General features: G+C 37.8%; 1 protein-coding gene across 1 annotated transcript in view; it reads left to right on the top strand.

Annotated features, from left to right (window-relative positions):
• The window catches only part of LOC112963193 (histone-arginine methyltransferase CARM1-like), a 51,301-nt gene extending 28,841 nt beyond the window's left edge, over positions 1 to 22,460 (top strand). Inside the window, exons 6-13 of the mRNA XM_026060020.1 lie at positions 4,027 to 4,204; positions 6,464 to 6,554; positions 10,974 to 11,055; positions 12,691 to 12,776; positions 14,244 to 14,333; positions 15,741 to 15,878; positions 18,879 to 18,968; positions 21,444 to 22,460. Of these exons, the coding sequence (XP_025915805.1) occupies positions 4,027 to 4,204; positions 6,464 to 6,554; positions 10,974 to 11,055; positions 12,691 to 12,776; positions 14,244 to 14,333; positions 15,741 to 15,878; positions 18,879 to 18,968; positions 21,444 to 21,453 (765 nt within the window). The 3' untranslated portion in view covers positions 21,454 to 22,460. The remainder of the gene's footprint in view (positions 1 to 4,026; positions 4,205 to 6,463; positions 6,555 to 10,973; positions 11,056 to 12,690; positions 12,777 to 14,243; positions 14,334 to 15,740; positions 15,879 to 18,878; positions 18,969 to 21,443) is intronic.
• The last annotated feature ends 1,069 nt before the right edge of the window (positions 22,461 to 23,529 follow it).

Here is a 23,529-nt window from a genome sequence, read left to right as displayed (position 1 = left end):
GTGTCTCTGTTTAGTTGGGTGGGAGATCTGCTGTGCCTTGATGTGGAGCTGGACCTTTCATGAGAAGAGATGTGTGAGAGGCTTCTGTTTACCTATATGTACTGCAGAGATGAATTTTAATCTGGATTTTGTCAAACAGACCTTCCTTACTTTGTCTAAGACTCTTGAATGTTTAATTTTCATGAATGCTGCATGAAAAAAAAAATAACCAGAACACTAACATGGCCACATTTGGTGGCAGATTGATGCAATTCCTTTGAAGTGAATTCATATACCGGATACAAATCTAACCATTTGTATTTTGTTTTAAGAAATGAATTTTATCCTCCATCAGTGTGATCTCTCCCTGCTTTCAAAAGTTCCTGAAATCCAGGAGACTCACCAGACATTGCAGCTATTGAAAACAACACTTTCCTCCCAGCGACTGACAAACCCAGAAGATATAGGGTGGAATGAAAATTTTTATTTTCTTTTCAAGATTTTTTTTCCCCTTCACAAAAGCTATGAAATATTGAAACAGCTTTACTTCTTTTGTTCAAACACATTGTGCTGACCATGACTTGGTGATTGCAGGAATTTATGAAATACTGTGTGGGAAGTGAAAACATTGTCAACACACCCACTCACACATACCTCCTCTCCTTTTGCCACGGATTTGTTGATGATTCCCTGAAGCACTAAATACAAAAGCTCTGCTGCCATCACCCTTAGCTGCTTGTTCTTCATTTGTCAATAAGAGTCTTAAAAAAATCAAAGGACAAAATTTGCTAATATTTAAAAAAAACTTTAATTTAGTGAGATTAGTAAAAACAACGGGATGTCAATATAAAGATACAGTTTGGAAGATTCAATTAAGAGATGGAGGTAATAGCTTGTGTAAGATATATCTTTTAAATGGCATGGCCAATATTGCTGCCTGAGAAGCAGAGCCACGTTGGTGAAGGCAGAAATAACTTTTTACGCTTGAAAATCTCRAGTCATGAAGACTGATTTAACTCAGTGTTAGTAATCCTGCTGAAGTAAGGTCAGGCCAAAGGAGATGGAGGTGGCTGCAACAAAGACTTATTTCATAGCTGGTATTTATAGTCTCCTCAAAGTACGATTTTTTTTTTTTTTCAGTTTTGGATTAATACTGCCTGGGAGTAGAAGCGAGCAGTATTTTGTACACTTTTGGTATAATACACTTGTGTTCTGTATCTGTTATAAATTATTTCTGTTATCTCTGTAGTTTCTTCCTTTTCTGGAAAAAAGATACATGGTATTTGGGGGAGACCAGAGCTCTGAAATATTTAATGCAAATTGATTGATTTTTTGCTTCTGTTCCTGTGATAATGAGCCACTAATCAGAGTTTCATAAATGCATGGTAAATTCCAGTTTCAGAAATATCATCTGACACTTTACATTCTCTTTTTTTAAGTTCAAAAACTAGCTTTTTACTGCCGCCAACCTGGCTAGATATGAACTCTTAATTAATGCTAATTAAACTGCTCTGAAAATCGCAGAAAAGTAGTGTCAGACCTGCAGGCAAGAGTGTCTGCAGCTCTTTGACAGATAACTGCCGTAAGACAGGTGATCTCCTGTCTGAAATAAATCAACAGGTCTTAATCTAGTTTCTCTCAATTATTTATGTAAAAATGCTTTTGTAAACTGCCATTCATTGGCTTCCTGACAATCTTGGCATGCAGACTGAGATTCTGGCAGATGTAGGATTGCCTTGGTTCTTCAGATTACAATCAGAACATACTGGTAGGAAATTGAGAAGAATGTTATGTGAATAACCAGAAGTTTCTGTTCCCTGGGACGCTATGGCCCAAACCTTCTGACATGACCTTAACTCCCTTTTAAAAATGCAGTTTTTATCTCTGCTAAACTTTGAAAGACTGAAAACACAAGACGTTTTAGTTTTACTGAGTCATAACTCTATTCTGAAGGAGAGGATTAGTACTGACTTATGTTTGGGGGTTTTTTTGGCTGTATCTAAAAGTAGGAAAGCAAATAAACATTGATGATTTTTTAAAGTTGTATAGTAATAATAATGTGGAATAGTAATGAAAAATCTTTTTTCTGTTCAGTTTGTCTCCCTGTCATTATCTCCAGTAAAAGTAAATATTTTCTCAATGTGAGTATCTTCTCCACACATAGTGGAGAACATAATATTCTGCTGCCCTCTAGCCAACTATATGAGCTATCTATCACAGTCTGTGAGTATCTGAAAATGATTTAGGCTTCTTGCCCTTGTATACCCATGCTGCTTTTGTGCTTTTACTTCATAGTTAAAGCTATTTTTAGGTAAAGAACTCACCTGTGAGCAAAATGGTAATTTTGTTTCCAGAATGAAATCACATACTGTATTTGCTGGCATAGTCTCTGGTCTAATGAACTTAAAAAAAAAAAATTTGTCAACCTGTTTTTAGAATGGATACAAACACTTGTGAGTAGAAGTATAACCAATGCTATTTAGTTAATTAAAAGTGTATTTATTTAGTAAGGTTTTTGTTTCATTAAATAGTTCTATTACTGTATTTGCTTATGGTGTATAGTAGCAGGTTATTGCTGAAAATCATTAACTGTGCTGTTTGTAAAGGTGCTAGAATTAAGTAATAACAACGTTGTAATTAGAATGAGTCACACACTGCGTACATTTCTAAGATGTTATCTGTGGCCCAGTCTGTACTGGAAAAAGTTTGCTGAAGTAATTAATGCATTTCTGTTGATGTTATAAGTATGCCAGTGCAAGCGCATCTTCTGGGAGGAAGTGCTTTTTAGTACTTGTAAAGAATTCAACCTCTCTTTTCCATTCACTTCCACTTGGCTACCTCCATCCTCTGCCGGGTACACTTTTCCCTTGTGGTTCCTTGTTTTTCCATCCATCCACTTCCCATGCAAGTGGTTTCTTCTTCCTCCACCCTGTACAGGGGTTGTCAGGGCAGTAGGAAGAGAAAAAGTCTGCAGCTGCTAAAGCATCTTCGGGGTAGACCATATTCTTCAATGATGTAATTTATTTTGTTCAAAATATTCTGAAGTCACTTTGAAACTGTGGCATATTTCAGATACTAACAAGTTGACCAAAATCGCAGGTATCTCACAGTTGAAGGCCTGGGTTTCAGGATATTAACTTACCGATAGAGAGGCTGTTCCTCTTTGGCAATGAAATGCAGAGCTGAGCTTCTTTCACACCATTGCAGGAGAATAAAGATCAAATGACAGCAGTCACTGCCAGAGGTCTATGCTTGGGTGTCTGGTTTTTTTCTTCTGAGTGAGGGTTAGCCAAGCATCTGCTTTCATAACTACCTTTTCCTTGAGGGTTTTTGTCTATAGCTTTGCCTGAATATAATATTTTTCTCCAAAATGGTATGCAGTTTGCTCTGTACTGTTAAAGAGTTTTTAAATTCATAATAGTGAGCAAAAGTGATTTCCCTGTTTGGGATATAGATAATAAAGAGTTGCTAATGGGGAAAAAAAAAGCTAGGTAAATCTAAGGTTCTCTAAAACTCTTGTAGGAGGAAGAAGAGATTTTAAATTGTTAATTTGATTCCCTGTGAGGGAATACTAGTATTTTGGCATGGAATGTATATCTGATTGATCAAAYAGATATAAAATTCTTGAATATATAAAGAGGTGAAAAGGAACCTTCTCAGAATTTATCTTCAGAAATCACAAAACACTAATTAATTCCTTATCATAAACATTAAAAACCCATACTTTAGAATAAATTCCTAAGGAAATACAACTTTTTTTCTGTCTACTAGTCTAACCATCCTTTTCAATCACCTTTAGACAGTTTTACTGAAATTTGACAGGTTGTGGTCTCACATACCATTTAAGTTCCTACAGTTTTTTGTGAAATGGACATCTGGCTAGAAAAAGAGAAACTGAATTATTGCTTACACTATGGGAAAGGCAGTTGTAATTCAGTTAGTAGTTGTTTTACACTGTACAAGACTTAATCCTAATCAAGGTCTCTGATAGAATTTTGCTAATCAAAGAAGCCAACACTTTCTGTGTGTTTTTTGTTCTTTCTCCAGCTGTTGGTGAGAAGTAACAACCTTTCTGACAAGATCATGGTTCTGTCAGGAAAAATTGAGGAGGTCTCCCTGCCTGAGAGTGTTGATGTGGTAATTTCTGAACCAATGGGTTATATGCTATTCAATGAAAGGATGTTGGAAAGTTACCTCCATTCCAAAAAATGGCTGAAATCAAATGGTGAGTGTGTCACCACTGTCACTCCTCTGTATAGAGAAAGGGAGATAAAAAGCTTCCCAAAGAAGAAGAAAGACTTGCACTGATAGTCCAGGATTGTCTGGTTTTATTTATTTATTATCTGTTTCTGGCTCCACCACCAACATCTAGAGGGCCCAGTGGAACAAATATAATCACGCAGCCTCCATTGCCATTGCTCCATGATGTGACTACCTGCTATTTCATGCTGGAGGTGGCTCTTGAATATGTCGGTTTGACTGCTGATTTCTGTTCGTGTTTTGATCTTAGTGTGCTGCTCTGTACACTATGATTGCATCTCTCTTGCAGTGTATCACAAAACAAGATGGCACACTAACCTCAAATGCCAGGCAGTGCAATGTAGATGAGAGCAGGATGGCCAAATATGATGACCTTTCTGTGGAAAAACTGCAAACTCTTTTATTTGGAAAAACTATGAATTTCAAACTGTTTTGACGTCCTTTCATTGGGCTTCTCCCAAATACCTTTTTCTAATACTTGGATCTCTCCTCTTTAGTGGCATGTCAAGATTCCTAGCATTTAGTACTCTGTATTTCATTCCTCTTCTCTTTGGAGGAGTTTTGAAGGGAATCTGTAAGATCCAAAGCCTTGTGGGAATGTTCTTTGTGAGGCAAATCTGAGCATCTGATTGCTGTATGTTAAATTCTCCTACATGAATGCTGAAAATGAACTATAAAGTCTCTCTTTAAAGGCTTCTTTAAAAGCAGCCTTTCTCATGTGAAATTACTGCAGGGTGGAAGTTTTGTAAAGCATAGACTGAATCTGTGCCTCAAGGTCGGGAGCTAATCAGTTTTAATTCTGGCTTTGCTGTTGAATTCTTGCAAACCTCCAAAATATGTTTGGGTAGTGTTTTTCAAAAGTCATCCACTGATCTTAAGTCTCCAGTTTAGACTCTCAGGGCCTAGTTTCAGAGGAGGGCTTCTGAAAACTGATCTTCAGGCAGCTTATTCTTGAGGGGACTAAAGATGAGTGGATAGTTTTGAAGGTATGTGCCTCAATTTCTGATTCCCTACTGTACAGTAGGGGTGATTAACTTACCTGAATCACCTTATGCAGCAATTATTAAACTTAATGATTCTCTACAGAGTGTACCAAAATCGTGAAATTTAGTGTAAGTTGCTAGTATTTAGTAGCAGAAATATAATCGATTAAGTTTAGAAACCTTCTATATGAAGTTCTTCTCTGCAAACATGTTAATATTGTCCCTACAGCCAGGTTTAAAAAGCATGTCTATTTTGTGAGTGGGTGTTGTTCTCTTCTTAAATTCCTGTAGACTTCTCCTACATAAAGTACCTGCAAAAAAGAGTTTCCTTTTCCCTCCCCTCCTTCTTCCCTCCAGTTATGCAGCATGTTACGTATCAGGTAGAAAAGAGTCTCAAGAGATATGTGATGAGGCTTTGTTCCCTGCTTCTCACTGACATGTACACGATAGAATACAAGGGCTTCCCTTCATGCTGCTAGGCAGTCTGATGCAGTGCCCACTATAAAAAATTGGAAAAAATTCCTCTGGTTTCCTCAGACATGAGGGTGTGAGTTCCTACTTAAAGTACATACTTGAAAGCTAATAGATCAGGATTTCATCCCCTGCTCTGTCGCTAATTTGCCACTTAATGCACGTAAAATTCTTCGTGCCACAATTTCAGCACCTGTAAGCAGGTTTGTAACATATATTTTGCGCGAGTAAAATTTTTGGTATTTTTTCTGAAGTCCTGTAAGATTCCTAGATAAAAGGTCTAACAGAGTGAAGCATGTATAACTGCTTCAAATCCTTAATAGTAGTTCTTCTGAATTTGACCAAAACCATAGCCTGCAGTTTAACTTGGGATCAGATCTGAGCTTTAATGAAAATTCTTTACACAAATGTTATGTTATTGAGCAAAGTCTAAGCAAACAAGATGTTCCATTGGAGAACACTGAGAAGGGAGCACTTCACTTCATTTGAAGAGAGCTAAATTTATTCAAATACTTGATACAAGACCGTAATAGGGCTTTATGAAGTTTCTTGGTCTGTCCAATTCAGTTGTTGTGGGTTGTTTTAGTTATTGACTGCTTTAATGTATTCAGATTTCAGTAATCCATATATTAATGAAAATAAATGTTAACCTATTGAAATGTTTGGCAACTACTGCTTCTGAACTGATGATCTCTTGCTAGAGAAGACATTCCTATAGAAATGTCTGTGGGACTCTGTGTTGCTATTGTATATTATCTTTTGTTTACTAGGAATGATGTTTCCAACATTTAGTGACATTCATTTCGCTCCTTTTTCCGATGAGCAGCTGTACATGGAACACTACTCCAGAACCAATTTTTGGTAATGATATTTTATTTTATTTTATTTTTTATTGTCTGGAGATTCAGTAATAGTTAAAAATTAAATTGGTTATTTGATTCAGAATAAAGTGTAACTTAGTGTCTGTCAATATTGGAAGAGAATTCTTTGATGTTTTCCATGTTCACTTCTACAGCTCTGGGCTGTGGCTATAGTGTTTATTGTGTGAGTGTGATAAATCTCTCAGGAAGTGCTGGAGCTGGCTGGGTCTCTTGTTGAAGAAGAAATTGTCTCCACGGAGCATCCAGAGTCAGGAATAGTTGAATCTGAATCAGTTGGTAGCGCTTCTTTTGCTACACCAAAGCACAGTGTGCTGTGAATGGTGAGCATTGTACTGCATGAAGTCCCGGGTGCGTGTGTGCACAGCAAAGATTCCTTGGCACGTTTCTCAGGGAGTGGGTGTTAACTCCCCATGTCTTGAACAATTTCCAGTTTGGTAGTTACTTTCTACCGCCTAAATTTTTCATGCAGCTTCAACCAGAAGCTGCACTCTTTTTGCCGTGAAGTGTCCTAATGCTAATATCCACTATTGAGCTGTTGCAGTCCTTTATATAGGAGGAAACATTAACAGCAATACTTTAATAAGAAAAAATGGAGATACTTTCATTAGAGCAAAGGGCAAGATGGTTTCTAAATATCTCCTTCATAGGATACAGATCAATTAATTTATAAATTAATCATTTATAGATTATTATTTGAAGTTCTTGGGTAAAAAGTGCTGTGAAACTTCAGGATTAATTCTTCTTAAATCTTCTGGAAGATTATACTTATTATTATGTTCTTTCAGCTTGCAGTGTGGAATGTAAACATTAAGTTGATTTCGTCCAAGCTATTCATTGTTTTCTTAGATTAAGGAAGAAGTTTTCTTTTATGCCGAAGGTGTCTTCTGGCTGCCTCTGAAGAACACCTATGACAAAATCTTACTTATCCTATAGAGATGAAATGAATGAGAGAAATTGGCCTTACACGTTGAATGCTTTACTGGCCATGTTATCCTATTCAGCTGGCAGGTGCTCTTTTGTCTCACCTGCGTGAGCTAAGAGATAGTGCAGGCATATACTCTGAACAGAACTGGGGAAAATGCAGCAGTGTTCTTCTGTGCCAAGAGACTGAAAAAAAAAGTAGAAGTAACTTCTGGTAGATGTTCATATCTCAAGTGTCATTCTGATCCCTCTCCCCTGATCTCCTGCTCTTTTTGGTTGTATGTGACATATCAACGATGTTGTCTTAGCTTATTTTGTTGTTTATTATGTTTATTAACTTATTATGTTGTTTAACTTATCAGTGATAAGTTAAAAGACTGGAGCGTTATGTCATGCCAAGAGGCAGCTTCCTCATCATTTAATGAAGAAAATATATGCCTAGTTAGTAGTCGACGCAGAAATGTAGCTTTTTTTCCCAGGTCTGTACAGGACTGGATGTTACTGCCAATATGAAAGCATTCCGTTTCAGGCTGCTTGGGATGCTTCGTCTCCATTTGTAACGAAGTAAGATTTCTGTGTGATAAGTGGAATACCTGTGGAATAGGTACACTGTACATGTGTATATCCTCATAAACACTGAAGTATATGGTAATAGAGGTGGTGGCAGAAGAAAATCTGCTGCCTCTTGTCAGTTAAGAATTGCACAGTGGGAATGGCAGAATTCAGCTACATTAGTTCCTTATAGTTTGTTAGCACAAATATGCCATCTGCATTTAAAAAAAATACAGAACTTCAAACCACGTCTGTTAGATCTAGATGATTACAGACATTCTACGCTTATACATTGTATCGGCTAAATTGTCTGTCAACCACTACAAGGCTTTCAAAGAACTGTATAACAGAGACAAATAAATCTTTCAAGTCTGCAGTAGTAACTAATTGCTCTCTGCACCAAGAATATTTTTGTCATTGTTGTTATTATCACAAATTGTAGTTAATCTTTGTAATTATAATAATGATCAGGTTGGTATCTAAGCCCCAAAGTGCTGCAGTCTCTTCTCTCCCCTTCATTGCAAAAGGATGTCTCCCATTTTTCACAAATTTTTTTATAGCCTTTTTATTTTTGATGAGAATGTTTCAACCAAACTAACCACAGAAATGTAAGACAATTACCCTGGATGAGATTCCTCTTTTATCAGGTTTTGTTTGACTTACTCCTAGACAAAATAGTTTTTGCCATCACAACATAGTTTATGGCTGTCTTGAGATGCCCCCTGAGCAGAGGACTGTATCATCAGTCCTCCTATTTCACATCGTTGTACTTTTGTGTAGATATATGCCCAAAACATTGATTGTGCAAGACGATTAAATACTCCTGGAGTTACAGCGTGCTCTAAAGACCAACAAATTAGTGCTTCTTATGTCTTCAGCCGAAAGTGGGATCAAAATCTTTTGAGTAAGAGTGTAGTGGTACTGCCTCTGCACCACTCTAAGACATTCAGATTATTAATACTAAAAGGACTGGTTATCCTGATAGATCCATAACTATAAAAGGATGGAGGTCAATGTCCAGGCCTACTTCAAGCAGGGCACTTTCTTTTTTTCTTTTTTTCTTGTGTTTTTTTTTTTTGGGGGGGGGGGAGGCATTTGAAAGGTACCATCAGGAGCTAATTGGTGACAACCAGTACTTCTATAAACATCAAATTCCAGGCCTCAAAAAACAGCTTTCCTGTATTGTCCAGGTTTGTTACTCAGAACATGAGATGTATTTTGTGTATAATAAACCCTTTCCTATTTAACAAACTGTTTTCAAAGAAGATAATGCCCTGTGACTTAACAGAAAGATCTGACATTTTTTGGAACTGCTACTTTGCATGATAGTACTTGAACAAAAGAGTTAAAGAAGTATCTGGATTTGTAATTTAAACTTGCCTATGGTAAAGGCACCAGGACACTGAAAAGCCTCCAAAATCCTATCCAAGAATCTTGGTGAGTGTCTTAGCATTAGGTGCAGCAGTTAGTCAAGACTGTTTACTGTACAAAGGAAAGGTTACATATTTCTCATACACTTAGGATTATTGTCTTGGATCTGTACAATAATAATAATTATGAGGCTGTATACATTGGCCATGTTTCTCTTCAGGCCTATAGGTTGGTTTACTGTTGCGCTACAAAGAGGCACATTAATTTATCAGGAATCATTCCTAGAAGTGTGATAATGTGTAGCCTATCATAGAAGAGCAGACTGCTCTTTTTGTTGTCAAAAGTCTTGCAAAGATAGGAAGACATGAAGCATAAATATGCAGCAAGTTGTTAAAAATAGTGTGTATTTTGTCTGTGTTTTTCATCAGTGACAAGTAGGTGATTCAGTTGAACATTACAGCAAACATTTAGAAAAGGATAAAAGATCACTTGCAGTTAGTGGTATCAGCAGACTTCCTCTGTTGTGCTTTTTTAGTTCTTTCCTTGAAGATATCCTCTCAGATTTAGTCATGCAGACGTCTTCCCCTTATGCAATTAGCATTGAAACAATAATGCAGACTTAGTCAGTCTTAAAGGGGTGTCATTAACCTTGTTCAGACCGAGTCATCTAGTTTTGAAAAAAGTAATGATAGTCAAAGAGCTGTATGATGTTGTAACAATGGAAACAAACATTTAAGATTTCCCATTTTAAGTGCTTCTGAAGACTCAGAAGGCTTCAGATCATGGTTTTACATTTAGATGACACTTTCATCACAAGGAATTGAGCTCCGTTGCTGTTTTCCTTCTCCATCCCATTCTCTGTATGTCGTCTGAAAATAAAGGTACCTGTTAACTTCATGGAGTTGATAAGAGGGTCATGCCCAGGATCTGGGAAACTGCTGTAGGCATGCATATTTCAGATTCAAAATTGATGTTGAAAGTAGGCTGGATTTGCATTAAATGAACGTTTGCATAAATTGGTAAGATAAAAATATTGTTGGTTTTTTGTTGATGTTGTTCATTGCTTTTCAGTCGGTTTAAGACGAACCTTTGCTTTCCTCTTCTGTGTCAATAAAAAGGACCAGACCTATAATACAGGGGTCTTCAGCACCTTTTTAATTTGTGCCAGGTCCACTCCCATTTCTGGACCAGCCCAGGATAAAAGGCTTACAAAACTAGTTTATGACTGCCTCAGCCTTTCTCCCTATTCTCTGCTTTCTTTGTGGATTCTTTCAGAGCTCTAGTGTGAAAAACCTCCGTGTCCTTTTGAGGGAATCGGGTCACCTCAGTGCTGTAAAAGATGTCTGGAGGGAAGGGAAGCTGATGAGGGGAGCTGAGCATGGCTGGAATTTGGACTCTTGGCAAATTGCAGGAAGGGAAAAAGACACTCAGCCACATTTCCCCTTTTGTTGACAGCTATTGTGCCTTGGTCTTTTTGGTGTGCAGTGGAATCCAGTTTTTTTTTTTTTTTTTTTTTTTTTTACCTAAACCTTTTACAATGTATTAATGTTTCTAGGTACCAAGAGTGCTTTTATGGTGTCAATCTGTCCAGTCTTCGCAATGCAGCTGTGGATGAGTATTTCAGACAACCTATTGTGGTAGGTTTGTATGTCTGGGGTTTTTTTGTGTGTTTTCCCTTCTCCGTGTGTTATCCCTTTCACAAAATCTTGCAGGTACAGTGGCATCCTTGTTTAACAAAGCTCTGTGGCTGTTGTATAGAAAGCCAAAGACTGACTCTGTGAAAACTGTGAACAGAGCTGCTGTCAAAGGTTAACAACTATGTGTAATATTCCCAGGTTTGCTATAAGTAGCAGATGTCTAGAGATATACACACATTAGGAAGCCACAGCATGTGAACATCTGTCTTCCCAACATGCAACCACTTTCCCTCACTGCAACCTCTTAAAAAAGTGCTTGGATCTTGGGTTTTCCCTTCTCTTCTCTGATACACAAATTAAAGCAAAAAGAGAAACCAGCCAAACAAACAGGTTTCTGTATTATAGAACAAACTTTTTTTTAGCATATAAGTATTCTTATTTTATTGGTACCTTGGATTGAGCATCTGCAGTTCTTGTTCGTTCTTTTTAGGAGAAGTCTAGTTTGTACCTAGTTGGAAAGAATAGGGAGTACTCCTTGTTCAGCTCTGGAGAAAAAACAAAACGACCCTCTCCCCACCCCCGACTTAATACTTCAATGAAAAAGTCTGACTGCAGCAACTCTGGGCTAGCTTTAAGCTAGTTAGTTTAAGTAGCAATTGCTGTATAGCTGCTGTTGAATGGAGGCTGTACAACCTGCCCAGGAACCTGGAAAGATCATCAGAGAGCTGCTGTGACTTTTAGCACTGTACTGCTTTCAGTACATGAAATGGATATATTACAACTCTCATTTGTCCTCATAAGTTTCAGCTATATCTTTGACTATAGCAGGATCCATGCCCAGTGTTGGTTCTTTGGCTTTCAGTTAGGACTGAAGCCCATTTTTGCATTCAGTATGAAGTACATGTTTGGCTTTGTTTTCTCAGCTGAGATTCTTCTTCCTTTGAAGATTAGAAATGCAGTGCCCAATAAAAGCCATGTAAAATTGTTTTTTTAAAAATCACACATCTCCTTGGCTTCCCCTTATTCTATAGATAGATTTCAGTTTTTAAAGGGATTCACTGGTGAGGATGTGATAAGAGAATTTACACTAAGACTTTGCTTTACTTATCTTTGAGCTTGTGAACACTAATGGATTAGGATTAGTACATGTGATTGAAGAAGGAAAAATGAAGAGGAGAAAGTTGTTTTCATTTGCTGGAGGGACTGACTACTCCTAACTTGTTTCTATGGGGCAATCTGCATTACGTAATTTTGCTTCTTACACATCATAATTTAATTTTCAGCTCTTTCCAGACTCTTAGTAGAGTTTGCCCAACTGTGCATTGCAGAATAGTGTATTAAAATGTGAGCTTAAAAAAAAAAAGCAAAATTTTTTTAGAAGTGATGAACAATTTTGGTACAGGTTTTATTTTTTCTGGGTTGAATAAAACAGTCTTTAATACATATGTAAGCTATCAAATATATTCAGTCCTGGTAATAGTGCAAAATTTTTTCAGAGCTGTTAAAAAAAATGCAACTATTTAAAATAAGTTGATGGGGATGAAAGTTGATTTGTTTTCCCCATTTTGTCTCACAGATAGCACATTTATATTCTGACAAGACAAAACGGTAACATTGCGACTCTTTTCCCCATAGGACACTTTTGACATGAGAATTCTGATGGCTCGGACGGTAAAGTACACCGTTAACTTTACAGAAGCTGCAGAGGAAGATTTGCAAAGGTTAGCAGACACCAGTATCCTGCTCTTCATTTTTGTGATTGCTTGTTGGTGCTCAGAGGTAGGAGAGGCTGGTGGTTTTGGCCAGTGTTGAACACAGAAGGGGGAAGGTGGCATGCCAAGATGCTTGGTACACCTCTAGTAGTGCACCACCGTGTTCATCTGCAGGATGGTTTGTCTACTCTTAGTGAGGAAGCCTGTTGATGAGCCTGTGAAACAGTAGAGATTGGTTCAAAGAAGTTTCCTATGGAAAGAGATAAACTGGCCCCTGGAGAAGAGCGTTTGCTTCCTAGCATTATCTGTTGGGATACGTTTAGTTCTGGTGACAAAGCAATTTTTGTTGTTCTGCTTCAGCATCCTGAAAGACCTCAAACCCTGTTGATAAGGTGGTGTCATTACAAGCTGTGTTGCTGGACTCTGTGCTAGAATATATCTTTTTTAAAGTTTTCCAGTCTAAGAGGGGTCAGCTGCACCTCTTTACTTCCCTACAAATTATTAGTTAGAAAGTCTTACATATAAACCAGACTGCATGCCCCTTTGTCCCAGGATTAGAGCAGAGAAACCTCCTTCTGAGTACATTATTGAAATAAAATATACCTCGTGAGGAAACTTGAGGGACTACATCAACAATCTCTGCAAGACATTGACATATCACAGGCTGTCTTTGAAACTCAGAACCCTTATTGTTTCAGCATGACTCACAACTAACTGTATGTGTGACATGGTCTAGTGAGAGAGAGGAATTACTCCGAGAGAAGAAAACATCTGTAGAATTACTTTCAAGTTTCAACTGGCTAGTGTTGGCTTGTTTCAGTAGTTCTCAGGAGAGAATTTATGTGTGCTGTCTCTCTAAACCACAACCAAATACCATTTGCTTCTGTCTATGTAAATGCTAGTTACATGACTTGTCTCTGCAAGAGACAGTGAGATTTGGCTGCAACAGCATAGCCACTAATACCCCTTTTGAAAGTGAAAATAATCCAGCTACCTCTTGCTCAATTTTTGCTTCTGGTTCCAAGAGTAATTCTGTTTGTCATATTTCTAGTGGAGCTTTTTCCTGTTAGAATGGTATTTAATGTAAATCCATATCTTTTTACTGGGAATGAGAAATTTTCCTTTAGGAAAATTGAACCTGGATATTTGTAAGAGTCTGCAGTATTGTCACCAACAATGTAGTAACTCTTTGGAAGTGGGATGTTTGGTTCTATTGCTGAATAAGGCACACAAAGAACTAATACCTAAATTAGTTGGCTAATTCTACTAACCTTTGGCTAATTCTACTGACACTGAAAAGAGGAGCATATTCTTTAAAAATATGGAAAATTGAGACACAAACTGATGAATAAGAATGGAAATGTAGAAATTAGTACAGGATAGGTTTCAGTACATGAATGGAGATGATGGATTTTTGTTTCCAGTACTTTTTGCAAATTACTTTGGGAACTTTTTTTTTTTTTCCTCTCTCTACAGAGTGGAAATCCCTTTTGTTTTCCAAATGATGCAGTCTGGACTAATCCATGGCCTGGCCTTCTGGTTTGATGTGGCATTTGTAGGATCACTGTAAGTACTTTTTTCCTCCTTCCTATGAAATACTAACTACTGGGAAAGAAAATCCCATCTTTCATATAAGGTGTGCCAGAATTAGATCTTCATCTGGTGCTCAGCCTGTTTGTAACGTCATTACCAATGCCTTTTTTATTAAGGAAATGAAGCTTTCTAGAGGTAACAAGAGTGGTAACTCAGTGCTAGCAGCATGACTCAAATGGTGGTGATCTTGCTTTCCATTAATTGGTATGTGTATTATCTAATATATACCTCATCCAGGAATTGTTAATGGTCACGATGCCTATCCTTTTATCTTTCCACACCATACTAATTCTTCATAATATTATATACCTTTATGCTTTACACTGTAAGTAAGGAAGCAGCATATGAATATGGGCTGGATCTTCTCATTTGGGCCTGATCTTGTTTATGGGCAAAATGGAGAGGAGATTGCAAGTAGCCACCTACAAAATGGAAATGGAGTAAACTTCTCCAAGTTTAAGAAAATGTTTTCATTCTAACACCACCTAGTCATTTCAAAATGAGGACATTCATCTGGTGTAGTAAGCAGGTGAAAATTAGATAAAGTTACCTGGGAAGTCAAAAAATAGATTTCAGTTGTCTGTGTTTAGCTTTATATAAGATTTGTTGATTTCCCCATGAAATTTATCCAGTTTTAGATGAGGTTTTTTGCAAGATACTGTAAAACACATTTCTATTTCTTTCTGTTGATAAATACTATTTATTAACCTTTGAAATGAGGATTGTGAGGAATTCAGAATAGTACATCCATTAAAAGGAAAAGGAGATCTTGTGTATTTGTAGTTACTTTGAGGGCTGAAATTATCAGCTGAGAAGGTCTCTATTTTGGAGTAGAAGATCGCATAATCAGCAGATCTTTCATGTTTATAGACTTCTAAAGTTCTCTGTCTTAGCACTTGAAATTTCAGTGGATTGAATTCAGGATATTTCATATGTTATTGCTTTCTTAACACCTACAGCCCCTTTCAGCAAAATTACTGAAATACCTCTTGGAAGTGGAAATATTTGAAAACTGTTGTAGGAACTTCTTCAGGAGTGGTGTTTTAGGATGAAACTACCGTTGTGAAGAATCACATTACGACGTTCAAGACAAACCTGTATTTCCTGTAATTTCTTTTAATTATCTGAGTGGGAAGATGGGACAGGAATTAATATTCTCTGTCCTGGAGGTGTGGACAGAAGAGAGAACAGGAGTCTGGAGAGCCTCTTTTCTGAATTTCCATAATCGTGTTAGGCACTCAGCTCTGGTAGTGACAAGCATGGTATAGATTAAGAAAGAAAAGAACATTGGATATAATCACTGGCCTAGTTTACTTTAAGTTGTTTCTGAAAGGAGAAGGTGAGAGATCAAGTCTAGATAGTTTTTCTTGTTTGTTTTAGGGTAACTGTTTGGTTGTCAACTGCACCAACGGAACCTCTCACTCACTGGTATCAAGTACGCTGCCTTCTTCAGACTCCCCTCTTTGCCAAAGAGGGGGAAACTCTCTCAGGGAAAGTCTTGTTTGTTGCCAATAAGAGGTACGTATAAAAGCCTCATAAAGGAGGTTTTGTAGTGTGGCTATTCTTGTTAGAAGTACTCAAAAGACACCAGCTATCTGGATAATTACTACAGAATCTGTACTGATGGGTGAGTGGTGATTAATAACTGCACATGCTCTTGCAGCATGTGTCTGTTTTAGCACTTTTATATCCACTTGTAAGCCTGCAAACCAGGCATTTGCTTGCTGATTGTGGATCACAGAGAAAATGTGAAGTGGCAAAATGCAGAAAGAGTATTTCTTTAGAAGAATGACTAAATCAAAACACATCATCCAGTAACATGATTTATTAATGGCTTTGAAGGTCAGATCAGCTTGTGTTGCTTGTTGCTTCTGAATAGCCACAGATCCCTAAATTTAGCACAGTAAAATTGGTTTTCATGGAGGGGATAGTAGTGGAGGAATCAGGTTTAGTCTTTGTTAATGCTTTTTAGATTCATCTTAATACGGATTAATAGCTGTGATTATCTTCCATTGAGTACAATATTTTTTTCCTCTGCAAAATATGAGTTACTAATTTTTCTACTATGAAGTGGTGTTAATTGCCAGTGCCATCAGGCCTGGGGTGGGCACCGACACAGTGATGCGAGGATAGTTTGATCCATCTGTCACAGGCATTCTCCTGTTAGCCAGAGAAAACACCAGGCTCCCCACGTCCTTCTGGCTGCAGAGGCAGGTTTGATTCATATGGCATGGTCAGAGCAATGGATGTGGTTTATTTTCCAGCACCAACTGCAGTGATAAAGTACAGGGCCCACACAGTCTTTATCATGGCATTTGCACACCTTACCATCTCTTTTCCTATTTCTTGACTCTTTTTTCTGCCCTTGTACCTCCCTTTCTCTGCCCTGTTTCTGCGCAGATAAACTGCCTGCCCCCAATTAGTTTGGGGTACATTTGTACCCAGATTTGTTATTTCTGATACTGTTACATAGATAATTTTGGATTTATATGATCTTACTGATACAGTTACCTAGGCACTGTTGGCCTTGCAAGATTCTGCTCCCCAAAAGGTCCCCAAGTGCTCCATGCCAATTATCCGTGAAGTTGTTTCTCACATAATTCCTCCTTAACCACTTGTGAAATCCAGCCATCCTTCACAATGTTACTTGTAGGTGTCAGCTTTTCATGCTGATATCTATCACATGCAACAATTTCTTAAGTCATGTTCAAATATTTTCCAAACCTTATTCAGTAAGCTTAACTTCAGGGCAGAGGCCTAGTCAACAACCTGGTCGTTTGCCAGCAGCACTAACATCCCTTGCCTCTCAATAAGTCATATGCAGAGACAAGAAGTGGGGTTGATCTGGAATCCATTCTACACTACTAATTCTGAAAAAAAAATTTCTTATGGAAGTGCTCTCCCTGTTTAAGAATAGTGCTTTCACACATTGTTTGTCCTCCCACTGAGGTTAATGGAAAGGAATGCTTTCAGAAGGGCGTCTTTCTTCAGCAGACTTCTGTGCTGCTCTTGCTGTCAATCAGAGGTCTGGAAACTCCACTCCTATATTTTGTTTTGAAAACAATCCTGAAGAGACTGGTTCACACAAGTTGTAGCCTGATTTGCTCATGTGTATTTGTGGTTGTAACTGAAAGCAAAGTCTCTTCTGTGTAGAAAGGTGAATCACTTTTTTTTTTGGAAACGTACTCACCAATCAGGGGAGTCTAGTGAGATCAAACTTGTCAGCGATGCTTTCGCTCATTCTGCAACATGTGGGACTTGTCAAATTGCCAGATCTTCTGGTTAGGAGCTCCTCACATGTCTCCCTACATCTCTTTCAAAGTAAAATGCATTACTATTTTAACATATAAGAGAAACACTGTACTCCACAAAGTGATCACACAGACACTGCTGTAAATGTGTCAACATATAAGGAATAATTACAATGGAGCATGGCTCAGAGACACCTGAGCTGAAGACTTTGCTAGAGCTAAAATGAGAAGCAGTTTGACCACGTTACCACTGAGGTTGGAAGTCCTGCTGCAAAGCTAATCTGCTTTCGAGATGAAGATAGCATCTCTGCATAACTCTGTACTGTGCTGTTCTGTGCGGGAGGACTAACTTGGGTCAGCTTTAGCTTTTTTTGTCTTTCTGCATTATACATAAAATCAGGGAGACATCTTTTGCCTTTTGAGGTCAACTTGAGTTTAAAACACATATGCTGCATTAAGTGTATTATATGTTGTTGTTATACTGCATATTCACATTTTTCCAAAAGTGAGTATACTCTGTTTTTACTGTGCAGAAAAGCTTTTGTCTTCAGTACTACATTACCCCTGCCCAAATTCCTGCCCTAAAGAGTCTGTAGTCTGAATATTGAGATGCTAAAAGTAGCAAACAGCCAAAGGAAGGGTAAAAAAGCATCAAAATACTATTGATGAGTTCTTGATTCTCAGTGACAGCCTAAGTCAGTTGCTAATTAGAGGCATGTCATAAAACAGCATTATAGAATACAGGCACACACTGAAGGTGCTGTAACTACAGCAGGGATGCTCTCAGTGGCCCAGTTGTTTCTCTTTACTTTTCTGTGTAAACTCAGTTTCTTGCAAAAAGTCCTGTGAAAAATTAGCCTTTCCAGTGAAGTCCTGGGTTACAGAAAGAATGAACCTAATGCTTTTTGGCCAGTTAGATGTTTTTGATTGTGAGGTAATACTCTGATTGTGTATGTTAATGTTGAAATTTATAGTATTTTTGTTGGAAAGGCAAAAGACCTTTCACTGTTATCTTTTATCAATGCAAAATGATGATGTTTCTCAGATAGAAATTCTTAAGATTACTTAAGTGTCTTAGTAAATTTTGCTTCTTTATTTCTTTAAATAATCAGGCTGTAGCACTGATAGCACTGAAAATTAATTTCCTTCGCTTGTTATGCTAAATGGTTCTTGTTCAAACAGTAGCTATCTTTTTAACACAAGAGTTTACAAATGCAACTACAGTTTAGTTCTATTATGTCTTTTTATACTTTTATTTCTGATGCAGACAAAGTTATGATATTCAGATTGTGGCTGTGGTGGACCAGACAGGATTTAAATCTGGTAACATTCTCGATTTAAAGAATCCATTTTTTAGGTAAGAAATGCTTTTGACTAAAAGCATTATATTTAATGGCTCAAAGTATAGTGGTAAAGTCTTGTGTGTCAGAAAGCATACCTACTATGCTTAAATAAGTTTCTGACCTCTCATGGTTTAGTTTAGTTTGACAGGTATCAGGGCACTATTGTTTCATATCATCAGTGATTTCTTATATAATGCATTATTTCATTAAGRTTGTATGACAAAGAGCAAAAGGAAGTGGTTTTTTAAGATCTGTATTGACTTAGCACTATGACAAAAATAGTAGAATGCATCTTGGACAGAACATGGATATGCATTTCTTTTAACTTTTAAGATTTCTTTTAAGATCGCTGCTATTTTCTGTCATGTGTGGAAGACCTTGTGATTCTTGAGGAATCAGCGATATGCTAAGCTGCACAGTGCTGGGTGCATACTTTGATATTACTATTAGACATGAAGGACCCATACTTTCTTTATAAAAACATGTGAGGAGGAAAAACCCTTGACTGCTGCAATCCTTCCCAACAGAGCAGGGAGCGTTGTTAAGTGTTGCTACAGCACGGTCCTAACTCCTTTTGGGAAAATAACAGATCCAGACAGCAAAGAGGAAGGAATCATCAATTCTTGCAAAGCAAAAAAGATTTGTGAGAAAAACTGGCTGACTGTGTTTCTTTCTTGTTCTTATGCTGTATTTGGCATAAAAGTAGACAGACTAATAAAACTGGTGAAATTGATTTTTCCAGAGGTACACATGGGAAGTAGTGTTTCTTTAGTTCATTATGTTTCCCATTTTATCTCACTTTTTGACTCAGACCTGTATGACAATTCCACAATAATCTTTATAAAGCAGAATACCCTTTGTGTCTGGTGAAAAGTAAGTAATTGTCACCAGTACATTAAATGTGTAGCACATTAGACATTTTTGTTTTCAAGTGGGGCCCTTTTGACTAAATAAAATAATATGTTGTTACAATAAGACTGTTTGTGGAAGACATGCAATAATTATAAACAAAACCATGCAGTGGAAAAACTGAATTTCCTCAGATTTGCCCTGTGACATGGACAATGTCTAGCTTGGTTATGTTTTTGGTTTGGTTGATACACATTTAAAATGGAGAAGTTTTTCATGAGGATGATTAGAAATAAATTTATTGGTCTTCTATAGCCTGTACTTGCTCTCAGTATCCACTGCATGAGTGTGAGTGACTTTTCAAAAATTACAACTGTCTGCTCATAGGAGCAAAAGAAGCTTTTCTTAAGAGTTTTTAAGTTTAGTTAAACCACAGAAATCATTCCTTGGTAAACATATGCCCTTACTCATTTGAAAGAAAGCACGGGGAAAAATGGTCAAATTGTATGGTGCATATAGGAGAAATTTAGGTTGTATAAAGTGGGATTGTAGTTTGAAAATTGAATTGAAAAATCACTGTGTGATTTCATGGTTGCTTGCCAATTAATTAACCATGTTTAGTTCATTAATTTAGACTGCTGTTCTTTACGTATTAATTCTTAGAGTGCTTGGTCCTGAAATCCTGTGTCACAACACTGTAGCCTGATTTCACAGCCTTCCCCTGCGAGGTTGCAGAGCACTGCTGTTTTGGTTTTTATTTATCCTGCTCCATGCTGTCCCTACCCTCCCATAATAGCTCCTAGAATTCTGGAAGATTTGAAAAAAGAAAGGCAAAGAAAAACTCCCCTAAGAAAAATGTTCTCTGTAGTGTAAGCATTCATAAGGGTTTTTAAAATTAAAACGTAACCCAGGTTTCAAACTAGGACATGCAAATTAGTGTGCATGGGGGGGGGAGATCTGATTTAGATATCTGGCATAAGATTCCACAAGTGCTGTAGTGTGTGTGGAGAATTTAGTGGGGCTTTACGCCAACACATACGGCCCAATTCTGTTCTACCTCACTGATTCACAGTGTCCCCAGCGCAGAGCTTTCTTCTGTACCACATGGATGAAAGAGGGAAACAGCAATTCTGGACATTTTTGGCTCCCTTAGAACAGCTCTGTACTACTTCTATAGTATAAGGTAAAAAAAAGACCAGCCTCTCATTTCTGCAGAGACCATGGCCTGAGCTGCTATACATGTGAGCAGAAGAAAGCTTTGCCTTTGTAAAATAGGCTACATGAGATTTGGTAGCATTTTACACTTCCTTGCACAGCTGCAAATCTAGATGAAAAGACTTGCAGTATGAATTTGAAACCACTCTGCATTTTAGTAAATYCTGTAACAGTATATGGGACTAACTCCTTAGCCTTATTCCACTGAGGCTTATCTGACATACATTGGCTGTTGTGCTACAATATGTTACATTTCATGAAAGTCCTTATTAAATATAAAAAAGCTGCCAGCAGTTTTACTCCAGAGTAAGATGAGAAAAGCTACATTAAAAAATGTATTTACTATGCTTAATTCAGCTAATGCTGTAAACTGTGAAGAACTGTTTGTTGTACTGTAACTGTTCTATTCTTTCATCCATTTTTAGGTATGCCTAGAATTTACTGTAATACAGCACCTGAAAAGCAGAAATGAGATTCTCACCAAGCTGAATAACCAATGAGACTGAAATCAGTTCAGTTCCTAGTAGGCCTACTGGTTCTTGTGTAAAATCTATTTGTAACTGTACATATCTGTAATAAAAGATTTTATGCAAGTAGCAAAATAAGGGGATACTGTGGTTCTATCCTCCCCCCACCCTTTTTTTAACTGAAATTTAGCCGGGGCTCACATTTACAGGCATACCTCGTTTTATTGCGCTTTGCTTTATTGCACTTCGCAGATACTGCCTTTTTTACAAACTGAAGGTTTGTGGCAACCTTGCATGGAGCAAGTCTGTCGGCACCATTTTTCCAACAGCATGTGCTCACTTCGTGTCTCTATGTCACATTTTGGTAATTCTTGCAATATTTCAAACTTTTTCATTGTTATTATATCTGTTATGGTGGTCTGTGATCAGTGATCTTTGAGGTTACTCTTGTCATTGTTTTGGGGTGTCACGAACCATGCCCGTATAAGGTGGCGAACTTAATAAGTGTTGTGTGTGCCCTGACTGCTCCACCGACCGGCCGTTCCCCCATCTCTCTCTCCCTCTCCTCGGGCCTTCCTATTCCCCGAGACACAGCAATATTGAAATTAGGGCAATTAATAACCTTAAAATGGCCTCTAAGGGTTCAAGGGAAAGGAAGAGTCACACATCTTGCATTTTAAATCAAAAGCTAGAAATGATGAAGCTTAGTGAGGAAGGCATGTCGAAAGCCAAGACAGGCCGAAAGCGAGGCCTCTTGTGCCAAGCAGGTAGCCAAGTTGTGAATGCAAAGGAAAAGGTCTTGAAGGAAATTCAAAGTGCTGCTCCAGGGAACACACGAATGACAAGAAAGTGAAACAGCCTTCTTGCTGATAGGGAGAAAGTTTGAGTGGTCTGGACAGAAGATCAAACCAGCCACAACATTCCCTTAAGCCAAAGTCTAGTCCAGAGCAAGGCCCGAACTCTCTTCAACTCTATGAAGGCTGAGAGAGGTGAGGAAGCGGCAGAAGAAAAGTTTGAAGCTAGCAGAGGTTGGTTCATGAGTTTTAAGGAAAGAAGCTGTCTCCATAACATAGAAGTGCCAGGTGAAGCAGCAAGTGCTGAGGCAGAAGCTGCAGCAAGTTATCCAGATGATCTAGCTAAGATAATTGATGAAGGTGGCTGCACTAAACAACAGATTTTCAAGGTAGATGAAACAACCTTGTATTGGAAGAAGATGCCATCTAGCACTTTCATAGCTAGAGAGAAGTCAATGCCTGGCTTCAAAGCTTCAAAGGACAGGCTGACAGCAAGGGAACTAGAATTAGAAATGGAGCCTGAAGGTGTGACTGAATTGCTGCTATCTCATGATCAAACTTGAACGGATGAGGAGTTGCTTCATATGGATGAGGAAAGAAAGTGGTTTCTTGAGATGGAATCGACTCCTGGTGAAGATGCTGTGAACATTGTTGAAATGACGACAAAGGATTTAGAATTTTATAAACTGAGTTGATAAAGTAGCAGCAGGATTGGAGAGGATTGACTCCAATTTTGAAAGAAGTTCTATTGTGGCTAAAATGCTATCAAACAGCATCGCATGCTACAGAGAAATCCTTCGTGAATGGAAGAGTCAATCGATGCGGCAAACTTCATTGCTCTCTTATTTTAAGAAACTGCCACAGTCACTCCAGCCTTCAGCAACCACCACCCTGATCAGTCAGCAGCCATCAACATCAAGGCAAAAAGATTACAACTCGCTGAAGGCTCAGGTGATGGTTAGTATTTTTTAGCAATAAAGTATTTTTTAATTAAGGTATGTACATTGTTTTTTTAGACATAATGCTATTTCACACTTAATAGACTACAGTATAGTGTAAAGATAACTTTTATATGCACTGGGAAACCAAAAAATTTGTGTGACTCGCTTTATTGCAATATTTGCTTTATTGTGGTGGTCTGGAACCGAACCTGCAATATCTCCGAGGTATGCCTGTACAGACCTAAATTGCAACAGACTTAACTTTATTCCAGAAAGCTCATTTGATATGGATCAAGAAGAATTTATTTC

This window comes from Apteryx rowi, unplaced genomic scaffold (genome assembly GCF_003343035.1).
Source record: "Apteryx rowi isolate R43461 unplaced genomic scaffold, aptRow1 scaffold_163, whole genome shotgun sequence".
In the NCBI taxonomy this organism is placed as follows: Eukaryota; Metazoa; Chordata; class Aves; order Apterygiformes; family Apterygidae; genus Apteryx; species Apteryx rowi.
The sequence above is the reverse complement of the archived record's forward strand: the minus strand, read 5'-3'. Positions and strand labels throughout refer to the sequence as shown.